The sequence below is a fragment of the Mus caroli genome, chromosome 14 (genome assembly GCF_900094665.2).
Source record: "Mus caroli chromosome 14, CAROLI_EIJ_v1.1, whole genome shotgun sequence".
In the NCBI taxonomy this organism is placed as follows: domain Eukaryota; kingdom Metazoa; phylum Chordata; class Mammalia; order Rodentia; family Muridae; genus Mus; species Mus caroli.
The window spans coordinates 89422417-89436695 of NC_034583.1; the positions used below are offsets into that span (position 1 = coordinate 89422417).

The 14279-nt window shown below is 39.0% G+C and overlaps 1 protein-coding gene across 4 annotated transcripts in view; it reads left to right on the plus strand.

The window, feature by feature from the left end:
- Pibf1 (progesterone immunomodulatory binding factor 1) overlaps positions 1-14279 on the plus strand; it is a 159496-nt gene that overhangs the window by 38950 nt on the left and 106267 nt on the right. For all 4 annotated transcript variants that reach the window (XM_021181398.2, XM_029468942.1, XM_029468943.1 and 1 more), the window contains exons 9-10: positions 1923-2048; positions 12055-12153. In XM_021181398.2, the coding sequence (XP_021037057.1) occupies positions 1923-2048; positions 12055-12153 (225 nt within the window). The remainder of the gene's footprint in view (positions 1-1922; positions 2049-12054; positions 12154-14279) is intronic.

Genomic DNA, 14279 nt, shown 5'->3' on the forward strand with positions numbered 1-14279 from the left:
GTATCTTATATCTTGGGTATCCTACGTTTCTGGGCTAATATCCACTTATCAGTGAGTACATATTGTGTGAGTTCCTTTGTGATTGGGTTACCTCACTGAGGATGATGCCCTCCAGGTCCATCCATTTGCCTAGGAAGCTAAGGGAATTGTATACTGGTTTCCACAGTGGCTGCATATTTACACTAGCACGCCTGTGGAAGTCTTCTTTATCCACCCTACTCAGACCCCAGCTCTTGCTAGGATTTTTCTCTGTTTTTCATGATAGCTCTTCTGACGAGAAAGAGGTAGAAACTGATTAGAAAGAGGAAGAAACGTGGTACAGCTTTAATTTCCATTTCCCTGATGCTGCAGAGGTTGAGTATCTTTTATATAACTATTGGCCCCTTCTACTTCTCTTCTGAAAATTGTTAAATTGAAGTGAGTTGGATTTGCTTAGTTTGTATAGTTTTTTAAACAAATTATCGCTATTAACTCCCTGTCAGCTGTCTGGTGACAAAGCTGTCTCTCACTCTTGGGACTTTCTTATCTCCATTATTTGTTTCCTTGGCCCTGTAGAAGCTTTTTGATTGCATGTGATCCCGATTGTTGATTCTTTTTATTCCCTGAGTTATTGGAGCTCTTTTCGAAAATGATGGCACACATCTATATTTCGAAGTGTTTTCCTGTATTTTCTTGTAGTAGCTTTAAGGCTCTGTGCCTTACATTCAGATCTTTGTCTTTTTCCCAGAACTATCTGTTGTAACGATAAGTCTCTTTCTTTTAGCTAGGATATGTGCGTGTGATTTATTTTCTTTCAAGGATTTTGGCTGACTGGTCGGTCGGTCGGTCGGTCGGTCGGTCGGTCCTTCAGTTGGTTGGTTGGTTTCAGATTTGAGCTTACTCAGTATTGTGTGAGAACAAATGTTGTTGGGCTTGGGGTCCTCATGTAGAACTCAGAAGACAGCTTTGAGGAGTCAGTCTCTCCTTCCCTCGTGAGTTCTGGGTGTCACACTCAGGTTATTGGCCTTGTGTAGTAAGCACCATGACCTGCTAAATCACATTGACTACACAGAACTTACTTCTTTTAAGCAACATCTTTTTAAAATATCCCATTGCTGGGTGGAGATCATAGTTCAGTGGTTGAGTACTTCTTAATATACACAAAGTTCCGAGTTTAGTTCTGAGAACTTCAAACAAAAACAGTCCCTTGACCATGACGTCTTTTTAGTAGTTTTTGAAAGTCCGTACATATCTAGAGAATACCATTTTAAAGAAAGTCTACGCATGCTTACGCTTGCTATTCTTCTGACCGTGCGCTGTGAAAGAAGACTGAGAAGGCACTCGTTACAACGTTGCTTTTCAGACCCCAGGGCTTGGACTCAGACTGCCTACATCTCAAGTGGACCTTCTCTCTTTTGCTAAATATGTATTGCTATACTAATAGCCTCATAATCCTCAGACTATTTATATTGATCAGCATGTCAAAACTGAAGTGTCAGCATTGGGTGATGGAGAGATGGCCCAGCAGTTAACAGCTGTTTTTCAACACTGGCTGTTTTTCAGAGAACCTGCATTCAATTTCCAGTACCACACTGGGGCTCACGGGTTAAACGCTGTCACCATCTGTAAATCCAGTCTGGGACTCTGACAACATCTGGCCACCTGAGTACTGTATGCGTAGGGTATACATAGATGCAGGCAAATATCTATGCACATGAAGTAAAAATAAAAGAACAACTTTTAAGTTAGAAATTTTGTCTTTACCAGCTCAAAATTTCTGAAACAGTGTTTTCAGGAATTCTAAAATGGCTAAGTTTTCTAAACACACTGTAAAAGCATACTTCATCCAATATATTAAAATCTCACCTGGAGAACAAGAGCTTTTTTTTTTTTTTTTTTTTTTTCATGAGCGAAAACTGTGACTATTTCTTTTGTCTTTGCAGAGACCATTATAAAACAGAATATGAAAATAAACTACATGATGAACTGGAACAAATCAAATTGAAAACTAATCTAGAAATTGATCAGCTTCGAAGTGCCTCTAGGGAAATGTATGAACGAGAAAACAGGTAAAAAGGGAGAGAGAGATTGAGCAAGCCTGTTTGGGATTATAATAATTTTACCGAAATTAAATGCTGTTTTTGAGACCTCTTTCTTCATAGTTGTAAATATAAATTTAGTGGGAATGTTAACATTCTAATTTCTTTGATGGCTAATTACAACAAGGCTTATCATACTTTAGGTCTTTCCACGTGATAATGTGTCTGTTTCCTGTTACCTCAGTTTAAAGACAAGAATAAGAGAAAAATTAGTGAATGCCAAGACACCAAAAATTATACCAACCATTTCTCTTGGATGCTTGTGAAAATTGAAATAATAAAATATGCAATGTTATATATTTATGTATCCTGAAAGATATTATATCAGATAACATTGAGGAATATTTTTCTCCCATAGTTAGTTTTGAATTGTTATATGCTAGGTCCCTTACTAACTGGAAGCAGTGGAAGATGAAATGAAGGCACTTATTTCACTGACAGCTGTTCTCATACGCTAACTCTGAAGTTACTCTGGCATTTAAAATACTTCCTACCTTCTGTCTTCTCTTGTTTCCTTCCTCCTTCACTTCCTTCTTCCTTTCTTCGCTTCCGTTTTCCCCTTTCCCTGGTGTCTTCATGTTTCCACCTAAACACGTTACCAACTAGGGTATCACTCAGCCTAAATGGGCACAATGATCTGCAGATGGGCCCAGCAAGCCCTAGTGGGTTAAGGGGTAAGAGATCAGGTTCCATGTTGACCAGCTTAGTGGGTGGTGATTAAACTTGCTAAAACATTAGAAAAATAAAAGGCCTTAGTAGAAACTGAATTTAGTTTCACTGGAAGTATCTGTGGGATATCCAAATAGTAGTGAATTCACAAACCTCACCTCACCAAGAGAAAGGTCTGTGCATGACAGAGAACTCTGGCAAAGATAATATGTATTATATAAATAATTCCTATTTAGTTTTGTGGTTCATTCATTTCTCCTAGGCATTTTGTAGGCTTTCATTTACATAACCTTAAAATTTATGGCATAGTTCTATAGTACAGCATGATTTTTCCTAAACAATAGCCATTACTATATATTATTTTATTATGTAATTATTGTGACAGTTTCATGATGTTTCAGTTGTCCATCAAAAAACAAGAACAAAGAGAATCATTTAAAATACATCCTAGCATAGCATACGTTTAGATGTATTGACTCTCTCCCCGAACTAGTGTAGATAGGTTGGCAAAGCTGAATGGGGAAATGGGCAGCAGGCATAGTCAGCAGAAGGGTAGTCAGAGCCAGCTTTGCTCATCTCCGGGGCTGCTCTGGATCCTCATTCACAGTAAATGGAAACTTTCTGTTTAGGCTTCATCTCTGTTGAAGGGACACAATACCCTGACAAAAAACAACTTAGGAGAGAAAGGGTTCATTTTAGCTCACAAGTTCGTCCTGTTGGAAAGTCAAAGCAAGTTCCCATCTGCAGTTGAGAGCACAGAGAATAAATTATGCACTGTTAGTGCTCAGCTTGCACTCTCATTACAGAGTTCTATGCCCTAAGCTGAGAAATGGTACCTCCCACATTCTGGTTGTCTTTCCCACATCAATTAATGCAGTCAAGACAATCCCAGCACTAGCCAACCTGATCTAGACAACAGCTCATGTACACTCTTCCCAAGTGATTCTGGGCTTTGTTGAGTGGACAGTTAAAACTAACCATCATACCACCTAACCAGAAAATTGATGGGATTGGACCCAGGCGCTTCAACCACAGGGTTTTAGGTTGACCTATATAGGTATTAACACTGTGATGAACAGTTGCCACCAGATGGCGCCAAAGTGCAGCGCAATGCTGTGCCAGCTCAGGGACACCTTAGTAGCTTTTCGAATATACAAGCTTGCTTTTATTGTTTTTCATTTCACAGTAATCTGTCCCGGTACTTATGTGACTGAATCTTCATTATGGCAGATCTGAAATATAGCTATAACTTCTGTCCCTTTAAGTCCTTAACAAGGTGTAAGTTCTTTTGAAACCTTACAACTTAAAATGGTTAAAGAAAGACTTTAATATTCCTTATAAAAGAACAAAATTCAAGCCAGGTGTGGTGGCACCTGGCTTTAATCTCAGCATTCAGAAGGCAGAAACAGGTCAATCTCTATGAGCATGTGTTCAAAGCCAGCCTGGTCTACAAAGCAAGTTCCAGGACAGCCAGGGCAATTACACAGAAAAGCTCTATCTTGAAAAACAAACAAAATTTTCAGAAACTCTTTACATATTAGTTTTGTTTTGAACAAGGTAAATTAAGCTGGCTTTGAAGTTAGATACATAACGTTGTCCTTTATACTATATCAGCAGTGTGTATTACATCCTGAGTTAAAATATAGCAAGTCTTTAGACTTGCCTCTTTATAGTTACATTACCTTTTGAAAGAGAGTAAGAAGCTAGGAGTAGAGAAATACCTTAGTAGCTAGGAGGCAGGATGAGAGAAACTCAGTTCAATGGTAAGAATTATTATGTAAATAACTTGCTTATTAGGTCTTTGTAAAGGCTATAGTCCCTCTTGCATGTTTTGAAATAAGACATTTTCCACAAATTGAGGTGCATAGTTCAATGCCAGTATTCAAGAGGTTGCCCAAGCCCTTTCTTACAAAGAAAAAACAGTATTCTATGAGTGAAAGATTTTGAGGAAAAAGACTAAATTTAGATCCTGTCCCTCACAGCACTTGCTAGTGGGGGAAAGAAGCGACTACCTATCCGAGAGTTTTCTTTCCTCTTTATAAGAATGAGCTGATAGAAGGGCCCATGAGGTCTGAATGAGGAAGTAAATGTGAGAAGTGCATTGTAAGTGATAAAATACGTAATGAGTATAGGTATGTTTATGCCTTTTGCCTGTGTATAATACAAATCATTTATATGATGACAATTTAAGTAAAATGATTATTACATAAAAGCTAACTGGTACATGAGATTATTACATTAAAGTCCACTGTTAGAAAATCTAAAAGGTCTACGCAATGACTTCTTTCCTAAGCACTTCTGAGAGATAATAAAGGGGCAGTAAACTAAGGTGCTTGGATTTTTCCAGAACACAAAACTACCTGTAATGTGAGATGTTCTCATAAGCACGGAAAAAGAAACTCTTGTAGTACAGGCTGTGAGTTTCTTAGGCGCATTCACTAGGCTCTCCTTGCTGCAGAGTCTGGAACTGCAGCAGCCTCACAGTTGTTTGAAAGGGAGGGAGGCCACAGTACAGAGGCGACTGAGCAATGCTTTTAAGTGTAGCCATTAGTGCAGTATTGCTTTGTGATTGTATTTCCTTCCTATTAGTGCTGTCTTGATCACAGTGGACTGTCCCAAAGGCCACAAGAAGCCTCAGTGACAAACATGACATTTCCATAGAAAATTGGTGCTATAAAACAGCTTTCTACCTTGAATGTGCACTTATTTACGAGATCAGTTGACTCGATCTAACCTGCCCAGTAGATGAATTTGGAACTAGATTACAGAGATTCCCTCCTACATTTAAAAGTGAGTCTCCTCATTAGTGCTAAACTAGTACTCCTCCTGTTCATATCTTACCAAATAAAGTGGATAATTTTGAAATTTCTGTGAAAATATTTAAGTCTTTTTCTCTATTTTATCTTTGAGTTTTTGGTCTTTTCAGCGGGATTATTGGGAGTGGAGGGGTCTGCAGGTAGCTTGGTGGACTGTGAGCAGCTCTCCTTTGTTATTACCCCCATGTGCCTCGGGTGGTTCTTCCTGTCACTAATACTTACTTTGAGGTGTGTAGGCTGTCCCACCTAGACTGAAGGTGAGTTCCCGGTTGTGCAAAAGTTTACATATACATGCTTTGTGCATAGTTCTGTGTGCAGTGGGGGAGCCTGGGAAAGCAGGATGAGGCTGAGTTGTTACAGGAAAGCCTCCACAGAGGTTTCTAATGGACTGATCAGGGCTGAGCCTTGAGACTGATGCAGAAGCTACTCAGCTGACCACCCACCATATTTATTCACTTTCATTTTAATAGTCATTGCTGACCACTGTTTAAACCACAGCACCTTGATGAATCTTAATGAGTAGTTTTGTTTCATAAATTTCTCATGCCTATGGACTTCTCTTGTATGCGTGTTTAATTTCATATGAATTGGTTACCTACTTTGAGTTCATAGTCACAGCTAGAAAGTATAAAATTCCATGTAAGCACTATTTTTGCTACATTAAAAGAATACCTGAGGGCTGGTGAGATGGCTCAGAGGGTAAGAGCAATGGCTGCTTTCCCAGAGGTCCTGAGTTCAGTTCCCAACAACCACATGGTAGCTCACAACCATCTGTAATGAGATCGGGCACTCCCTTCTGGCATGCAGAAGTATACATGCAGACAGAACACTGTATACATAATAAATAAATAAATCTTTAAAGATCAGGTAATTTATAATGAATGGGAATTGATTATCTCACTGCTCTGGAAGCTGAGACATTCAATATCAAGGTGCTAGCATTTGGCCCGGGCCTGTTTCCTCCATCCTCACATGGCAGAAGGCCAGAGAGCATGTGAAAGAGCAAAAGGCAGGAGACTTGCCCATGTTAACAGCATCAGTCCCACTCAGAAAGGCTTCTCCCTCAGAGCCTGCTCACCTCTTGAGTACCTCTTATGATTACTGTTACAGCAGTGATTACATTTAAACACCACTTTGGGAAGGCATGGCCATTCAAATCATAAAACTAATTATAATAGAAGAATAGGAAATTATAGCATTTTCAGTCAATAGTGATCTCAAAACGTTTCTTCTAAAATACATAGCTTTTCTTAAGCAAATTATTAAATAAGACTTTCTTTTAGATACAGTAGCATGTTCCTCTAACACTAGAACTCAAGAGGCTGAGGCAAGAAGATTGCAAAGTTACAGGCCAGTCCTAAGCTGAAGATTTCGTTTTCTAATGTTGTTTGCACCAGTATAAATTTAGATTCAGCCTGTTGATACTAGGAATTTTATCTCCTCGAAATGAGAAAATATACTCCATTCGTTCGGCACTCTGTTTTCACATTTTGTGTTGAGGCTTTTATGCTTCTGTTATGAGCAACTTTTGGATGTACTTACATATATTAAATTGTCTACTACACAAATGACATTATATTACACGTTAAATGTGTACACTTTTATAATATTAGACCATTGTTGCATAGATAGATTACTGGGAGCTTAACGTAAGAGAGTCACATTGAGTATTGTGACTTCTCATCTACTTATCCAAGCAACATCTAGTTTATGCTAGTTTCTCTGCTCTCATTATTATAGTACCCCCTTTTGCTATAAAGAAGTAGTCCAAGATAAATATATAAAATATACATATGTATATATATACATATGTACACATATATGTATATGTATGTATATGTATAGATAGACTCTAGTCACTCTAGCAGGGATGCCCGCCCTTTTATTTCCTTTTTTCTATCTTCATTCTTCCTTCCAGTGTACCTTCCCACACTACTCTGAAACAGATAGGAAAATTAGATGTCTACCTAAGAGAAGTTAATAGGCAACAACATGAAAAAAATCATGAAAAACAGGTTGGCGGTGAAATCTTAGCTATATAAATGAATTTTTTGCATACGATTGTTTTTAAAGTTAATTTCCAGCCTCCTTATCTGTGGGATCTCTATCTACTCATTTGACCAACTGCAGATCAAGTATACTTCAAACAGACTGTGTTTGTATGAAAGGTCCCAAGGCTTCCTTGTTACTGCTTCTTAAGCAATACCGTGCAACTTACATGGCATTCCATTGTATTGAATTGTATTTAACGTTTTGAGTAATTTAAAGTATGCTGTTGTAAATCATATGAAAAAACGTGCCATTTTATTTTCAAGATTTTAGCATTCTTGGGTTTAGGTACGCTGGGCTCAGGTTGATGGGATGGAGCCAGTAGAGGATATTCAAAAACTAAGCTCTTAAAGATACTGAAAGACTTTTATATTATAAAAAGTTTATTATATTAACCAGTTGGCAGCTTCTGACATCTTTCAATGTCTCTAATTACATTTTGTTACATTCAGTTTGGATTTTTATAATCTCAGCCCCATTAGTTTATACATGCTATAGATAGCCTTTGTCAATTTTTCAAGTTTCTCCTTTGAGGAACATTCGAATCCTTGCTATTTGTTCAGTAATTATATTTATTACATCCTCTAATGCATTTAACATTTGGAAATGGATTATTCATTAATTATGTGGAAGTTATTGTTTTATCTGTATCAGGGAGTCAGTGCATCTGGTGTTTTGTCAAACCAGTCTAATTTTAAAAGAGCATGGACACTGTGGGCCATAGAAACAAATACATAATATGTTTGCAATTCTTTTGAGCCTAATTCTGATTTGACATCTGTTTGCATCATGATCTAGTCATGCAGCACAAATCTCATAATGATAGAATATCCCAAGGGGAAAATGCCTGTGAAAGGAAGGAGTCCTGAGAAAGGCAACAGAATGATTCAGAGCATAGGATCCGAATAGATTTACACTCAGGCTCCACAGTGTATATTAAGGTGCGACCTTGGACTGAGTCTTTGTATTTCAATCCTGAAACCTATTTGTGAAATGGAAATGATACAAGTTTTGATTGATAGAGTTGTGACAAGTTACTAGTTACTTTTCTCATTCATTCCTGTGACCACATACCTGACAGGGAGAGATCTAAGGAAAGCTGTGTTCTGGCTGATTGCTCAAAGGGATCATTCTGTCATGGTAGCAGACATCGCAGCAGGCAGGAGATGGACATGGTAATCACTTTTCAGTTGTTGTGATAAGGTATCATGAGCAAGACAACTGATAGAGAAAAGAATTTCCTTGGGACTTATAGTGTTAGAGAGTTCGAGTTCATGACCACCATAGCAAGGGGAAATGCAGCAGGCATGGCACTGGACAGTTGCTGAGGACTACATCTTGATATGAAAGTAGGAAGCAGACAGACCTAACTGGTTAAAACTTCAAAGCATCCCCCAGTGACATACATCCTCCAACAAGGCCACACCTCCTAAACCCTCCCAAACAGTTCTACCAGCTAGGGATCAGGTGTTCACCCAAAGAGCCCATGGTGGCCTTTCTAATTCAAACCACCACAGCATGGAAGCTAGACTAAGAGACCTGGTTGTTACTGAGTACCTGCATTCAGGAAGCAGGGATCTCTTCCTCCAACAAGCTTCTGCCTCCTAAAGGTTCCACAACCTTCCCACACATTGCAACTAGCTAGCTACCAAGTGTTCAAACAAATGAGGATGGGGACATTTCACCTTGAACCACAACAAGTACTATATATGAAGTTCCTAGAACATCTCCTAGTATACGGTGAACACTGTGTGTTTACTGTCAGTGTTGTTACCAGTCAAAGACTATATTCAATATATCTCTCTCACGCTTAATTTGAAAAATGCCAATTGATAGTACTTAAAGGATAAAGTATGTCGGTTGTAGACTAGTTATGGAAGGTATAACAGCCAAGGAAGAGAACAAAACTACATGGAAATCTTGAAGACACCTAGGGGGAAAGACTAGTGGTAAAAACCTAGGCTTGTGAAACTTTCCCCTACTTACTTTGGTCTTGTCTTTCAGAAGGTTTTGGGGTTTTTTTTTCGGCTATTTGTCCTTTAGGTTCCTTATATGTGTGCCACTTTTTAGAAAATGTCCCCCCCCCCCCCAAAAAAAAAGAGCCGGGCGTGGTAGAGCAGAGGCAGGCAGATTTCTGAGTTCAAGGCCAGCCTGGTCTACAAAGTGAGTTCCAAGACAGCCAGGGCTTTACAGAGAAACCCTGTCTCAAAAAAACAAAAAACAAAAAAACAAAAAACAAAAAAAGAAGAAAGAAAGAAAAGAAAAGAAAATGTCTCTTCTTTCCTTATGCATTTAAGAGTAATACCCCCTCTTCCATGTGGCCTTGGAATTTTGTTTATGCCTTATCATTATCACCCAGTTAGCTGAATGATGCACACTATCATTTGTCCATGACAAAATTGAACTGTTATTCTCTAGTCATAACTCTTTTTATTTGATTCTCTGTGTCTTGCCTTTCTTTCTAACACTCGTTGTGAGTAGAAAGGAAGTGTACTTAGTGAATGGGGCTTCTCCATCTACAACTTAAGCATTCATATTCTGGTACTGCCAGTGGGACCCACTTGGAATTCTGCTCCTTAAATCACATTTAAAATAATGAAGCTATTTGTAGAAAGGAGAATTGGAACTAATTTGTGACTTACTAGCTAAAATATGTAGGTCATCTTAAATTAAAAATAGATAAATGTTTAAGATACTTAGAGAATTGTGTTCTCTAAAATTTATTTTTCATGGGTTTTTTTTTTTTTTGGTTTAATAATAGAATAGTTTTTAAGGTCAATTGCAATCATGATGACACCAAAAAATAATTTTGTAATTGCTACTTAAGAAAGCAATTCTGTTTATAAAATAACACAAAAAATTGTTACTGTTCTTTTGATGAGAGTGACCTTTACATGAATGTTTAAAACTACTTTACTTTCTGCTCATAAGCTTTGGCTAATGCCTCTCTCTAGTAGTTGGTGTGTTTGAAATGTTACATAGTCACTGAACCGTTGTGCACAATGGCTGCAGTAAGTATGGGCATGGCAGGTATGATCACTGGGCGTTTGTATCCAGTGTGCATCACATGCATGTACTCAAGCCAGGTGACTCCCCAAAGCCTGGTGAGACATAAGCAACACGGGCTGCAGAGTAGATAGAACCTGCATGCAAACTATGACAGTTTACAAACTCTATGTCCCAGGGCCACTGTACATCTATGTCCCAGGGCCACTGTACAAACTCCCTGTCCTTCACTAGACTGCACATGCATCATAAGGGTTTGCACACACAGTGAGCACATCAGGCGTGTTAGGTCCTGTGTTTCTTTCTCTATGTTACAACTCGATTGAGGAAGGATAATTTTTTTAGGTTAAGTGACTCAAATCAGCTTAGTTTTTTGTTTTGCTTGTCTGTTTGTTGTTTGACCCCAAGTTTCATCTGTATTAAAACATAAAGAGAAACGCATGCCCAGTCGTATTATCTCCTAAGCATTCCCTGTTGTGACCTTCTCCCACTGGAGTAATTTCCTTAGCTGCAACCTTGTCAACAGTTTTGGTTCCTGCTGTCATCATAAGTGGATGATTTATAGAATGTGGGCTCATATTCCTTGAGCCAATCGTGAATATTAACCATCATCTCAGCGGAACTCCATGTAGCCATTCCTGGAGACACACTGACTTATGACCAACTAAAATTCTGCCACAGAAAATGTTTTAATGTCTAAGGCCATCCCACGAAGTCTCTACCCCATCTCACATTGCAGAAGCTGAGCAGGGTTAGGCCGGGTCAGTACTTGGATGGAAGCCTGTCATTCTGGTCCCCAAGCCCCGTTCTCCATGGCAATCTCTAGTCTACTGTACGCATGGCTTGCATTTAACCTATTCTCTATGGCCCTCTGTCCTTTCGCCCTTGCCCTCCTAATTCATCAACCTTTCTGTAGTAACTTAGCTCTTGTACAACTAAGCTCTAGCACCTAATGTTTCAGCTGTTCTTGCCAGTATTTCAGACTTTATTCTCATCTATGATTTCTGCCATTTATTTTTTACTTAAAGTATTTCAAAAAGCATTTATTACCTACCATTAACTCACTTTTCTTGTGGACATTACAGCTACCTCACTGGCTTATGGTAAGGCTAAAATAAGATAAATATATACACGCTGTTTAGCCTAGCCCTCAACCCATGAATAAAAAAGCTATGGAGCAAATATTCTAACTGTGGGAGCGGTTATGATTCCCAGCTGGTGTTCCCCATAAGTAACTAAAAGTAACTCCCCAGCCCTAAGGTGTAACCCAGCTCTGTCTAGAAATGCACTGTTTGACAGTACCTGTACTGCTGCGGGCCGGGACAGTGCTCTCCAAGCCATCCCCAGGCTCTACTGAGTCCTAAGCCAACTTGTGAATCTTTGAAAGATAGATGCTTATGCATTTAAAATAACTGAGATGCATGTTTGAATTTTAGAAATCTCCGTGAAGCAAGGGATAATGCACTCGCTGAAAAGAACCGAGCAGTGGCAGCAGAAAAGGATGCTCTGGGAAAGTATGAGCAGCTCCTAGACAGGTAAGAGGGAGAGAAAATGATGACAGTCTTCACTGGTTAGTCCCATGCGATGTCCTTAAAGCCAGCTATAATAGAGCATGCCTATAATTCCAGCACTGAAGCAGGAGGATGGCTGGGAGTTCGAGGCCAGGACAATTCCTGTCTCAAAAAAATAGTATGTAGGGTGTGTGTGTGTGTGTGTGTGTGTGCACACATGCATGCCTGTATGTGTGTGTATAATAGAACTATAGTTTATTTTAGTGTGACATAACTTAAAAGCATGTGTTTTCTTAGTGATGTCATACCAGAGAGCCAGAGAGTTCCTTATACCTTTTCAGTCCATCTTATCTACTACCCTCAAGCATGGACAACCCTATAATTTCTATCCCTATTATCAGCCTTGTTCTTGGACCTAACGTCAGTAGAATCATACAGTATTCACTCTTGGATCTGGTTCCTTGACTCAGCATGTGTGGTGTATCTATTCTGATATAGAGAACTGATTATTTCTGTGTTAACATATTCTCCTGTTGGTAAAAAAATTGGGGCTGTCTTCCAACCCTGCTGTACACTCCCCAAATCATTGTCAAAATCTGTCTGTTCTGGGCGGGATTGCAGGGCAGGCGGGGAGAATGCTTTGTCTTCGGTTCCCAGGGCAGGTGGGTACTTACTTGCATTAGTCCAGTGGGAAGGAGGGAAGTGACAGGCATGAAGTTAAGCGATCGTTCCTTGGTTAAGAAACTCTACATGTTAAATACTTTGACTACATGTAGAGTAAGGAATAGGGCTTTTTTCTTTCTTAAACTTTTTATTTTGAAATAATTGTAGACAGAGCCATTGATGAAGTAGCATAGAAAGTTTACATGTGCCTGTCACACAGTGATAAGCCTTTGAAATTAAGCTCAGTGTTTTACTTTATTGATAAATAAAAACCCTACAAATTAATTTGCAATTGTCTTTTTAAAAGTTCAGGTCAACTATCTTACCCAGACTGGCCTCAAAGTCTTAGGCCTAAATGATCTTCCTGCCTCAGTCTTCCAAGTAGACTAGAAGCACTTGCCTTTATGCCTGTCATTTAAGCATCATACACAACTAAATTTGAGTCATAGATATAGTTTAGTAGAAGAGCATTTGAAAGGCTCTGCATTAGATCCACAGCCCTAGGAAAAGCAAAGCTTCAAACAAACAAACAAAAAACATACTAGAAATGTTGATATAAAGCAGGGAAGAATAATAGAAATTGAACTACAATTGGGATCTAGTGGATTTTGTGATGTGTTGATTATTTGAGAAGCTGAGTGAATTTTAGTAGGACTGTATATAAGAACATGGGCTTGAGTCCAGAAACTTCAAGTGCTAGACTTGTGTTATGAACTTAAAAGTGACATAAGATCATGGCAGTGGTGGGTTCAGTCTGGAGCCAATAATGTCAGATAGAGAACATGCTCTATGGTGATCTTTCCTTCAGACCCCTGCTTGGATCTTAGCACTCAAGCTTAAAATGAGAAAACCTTCAGAAGAGAATGACCCAAACTGGGAGATTTCAAAAATACTTTTTAGTACTAAATTCAAACTGTTCTCAGATATTTGAATGATTGACATATGAAAGCTGGATTTTATTCCTGACAGAACCTGAAGTACCTAATTGGAGACTTCTGGGTAAATGCTATTAATAAGAAGAGTAAAGAAACACTTTCTAGTGTGGCTCTTCAGAATGCTCTATCAGTGACATGTTGATGTGTTCAGGCAAAATGAATGCATGAAGATTAAGGCTACTGGGATGTGAAGGTCTCTCGCTGCTTTAAAATCTTAAGTGTGCTATAGTTTTTTACTAAGTACTTCACTTAATATCCATACATGAAGTCCCCCCCCCTTTTTTTTAATCACCCGTTGGTTATTTGTGACAGTTGCTTCTGAGAATGATACATTGGTTAAATTTCCATATAAAAGCAGTGATTAACTGACCCATTTTGACAGTATCCTTTTAAGAATCAATACATTCGAGATCAGCGCCGGGGTAGCGGGAGCACAGGGTTGCCTGACACCCGCAAGCTACCCACGACCCCCGCCGCAGGATTTTGGGACTGCTGGTGAGTGGAACACAGCTTCTGCTCCAATCCAATTGCGCGGGACCTGAGACTGCATTA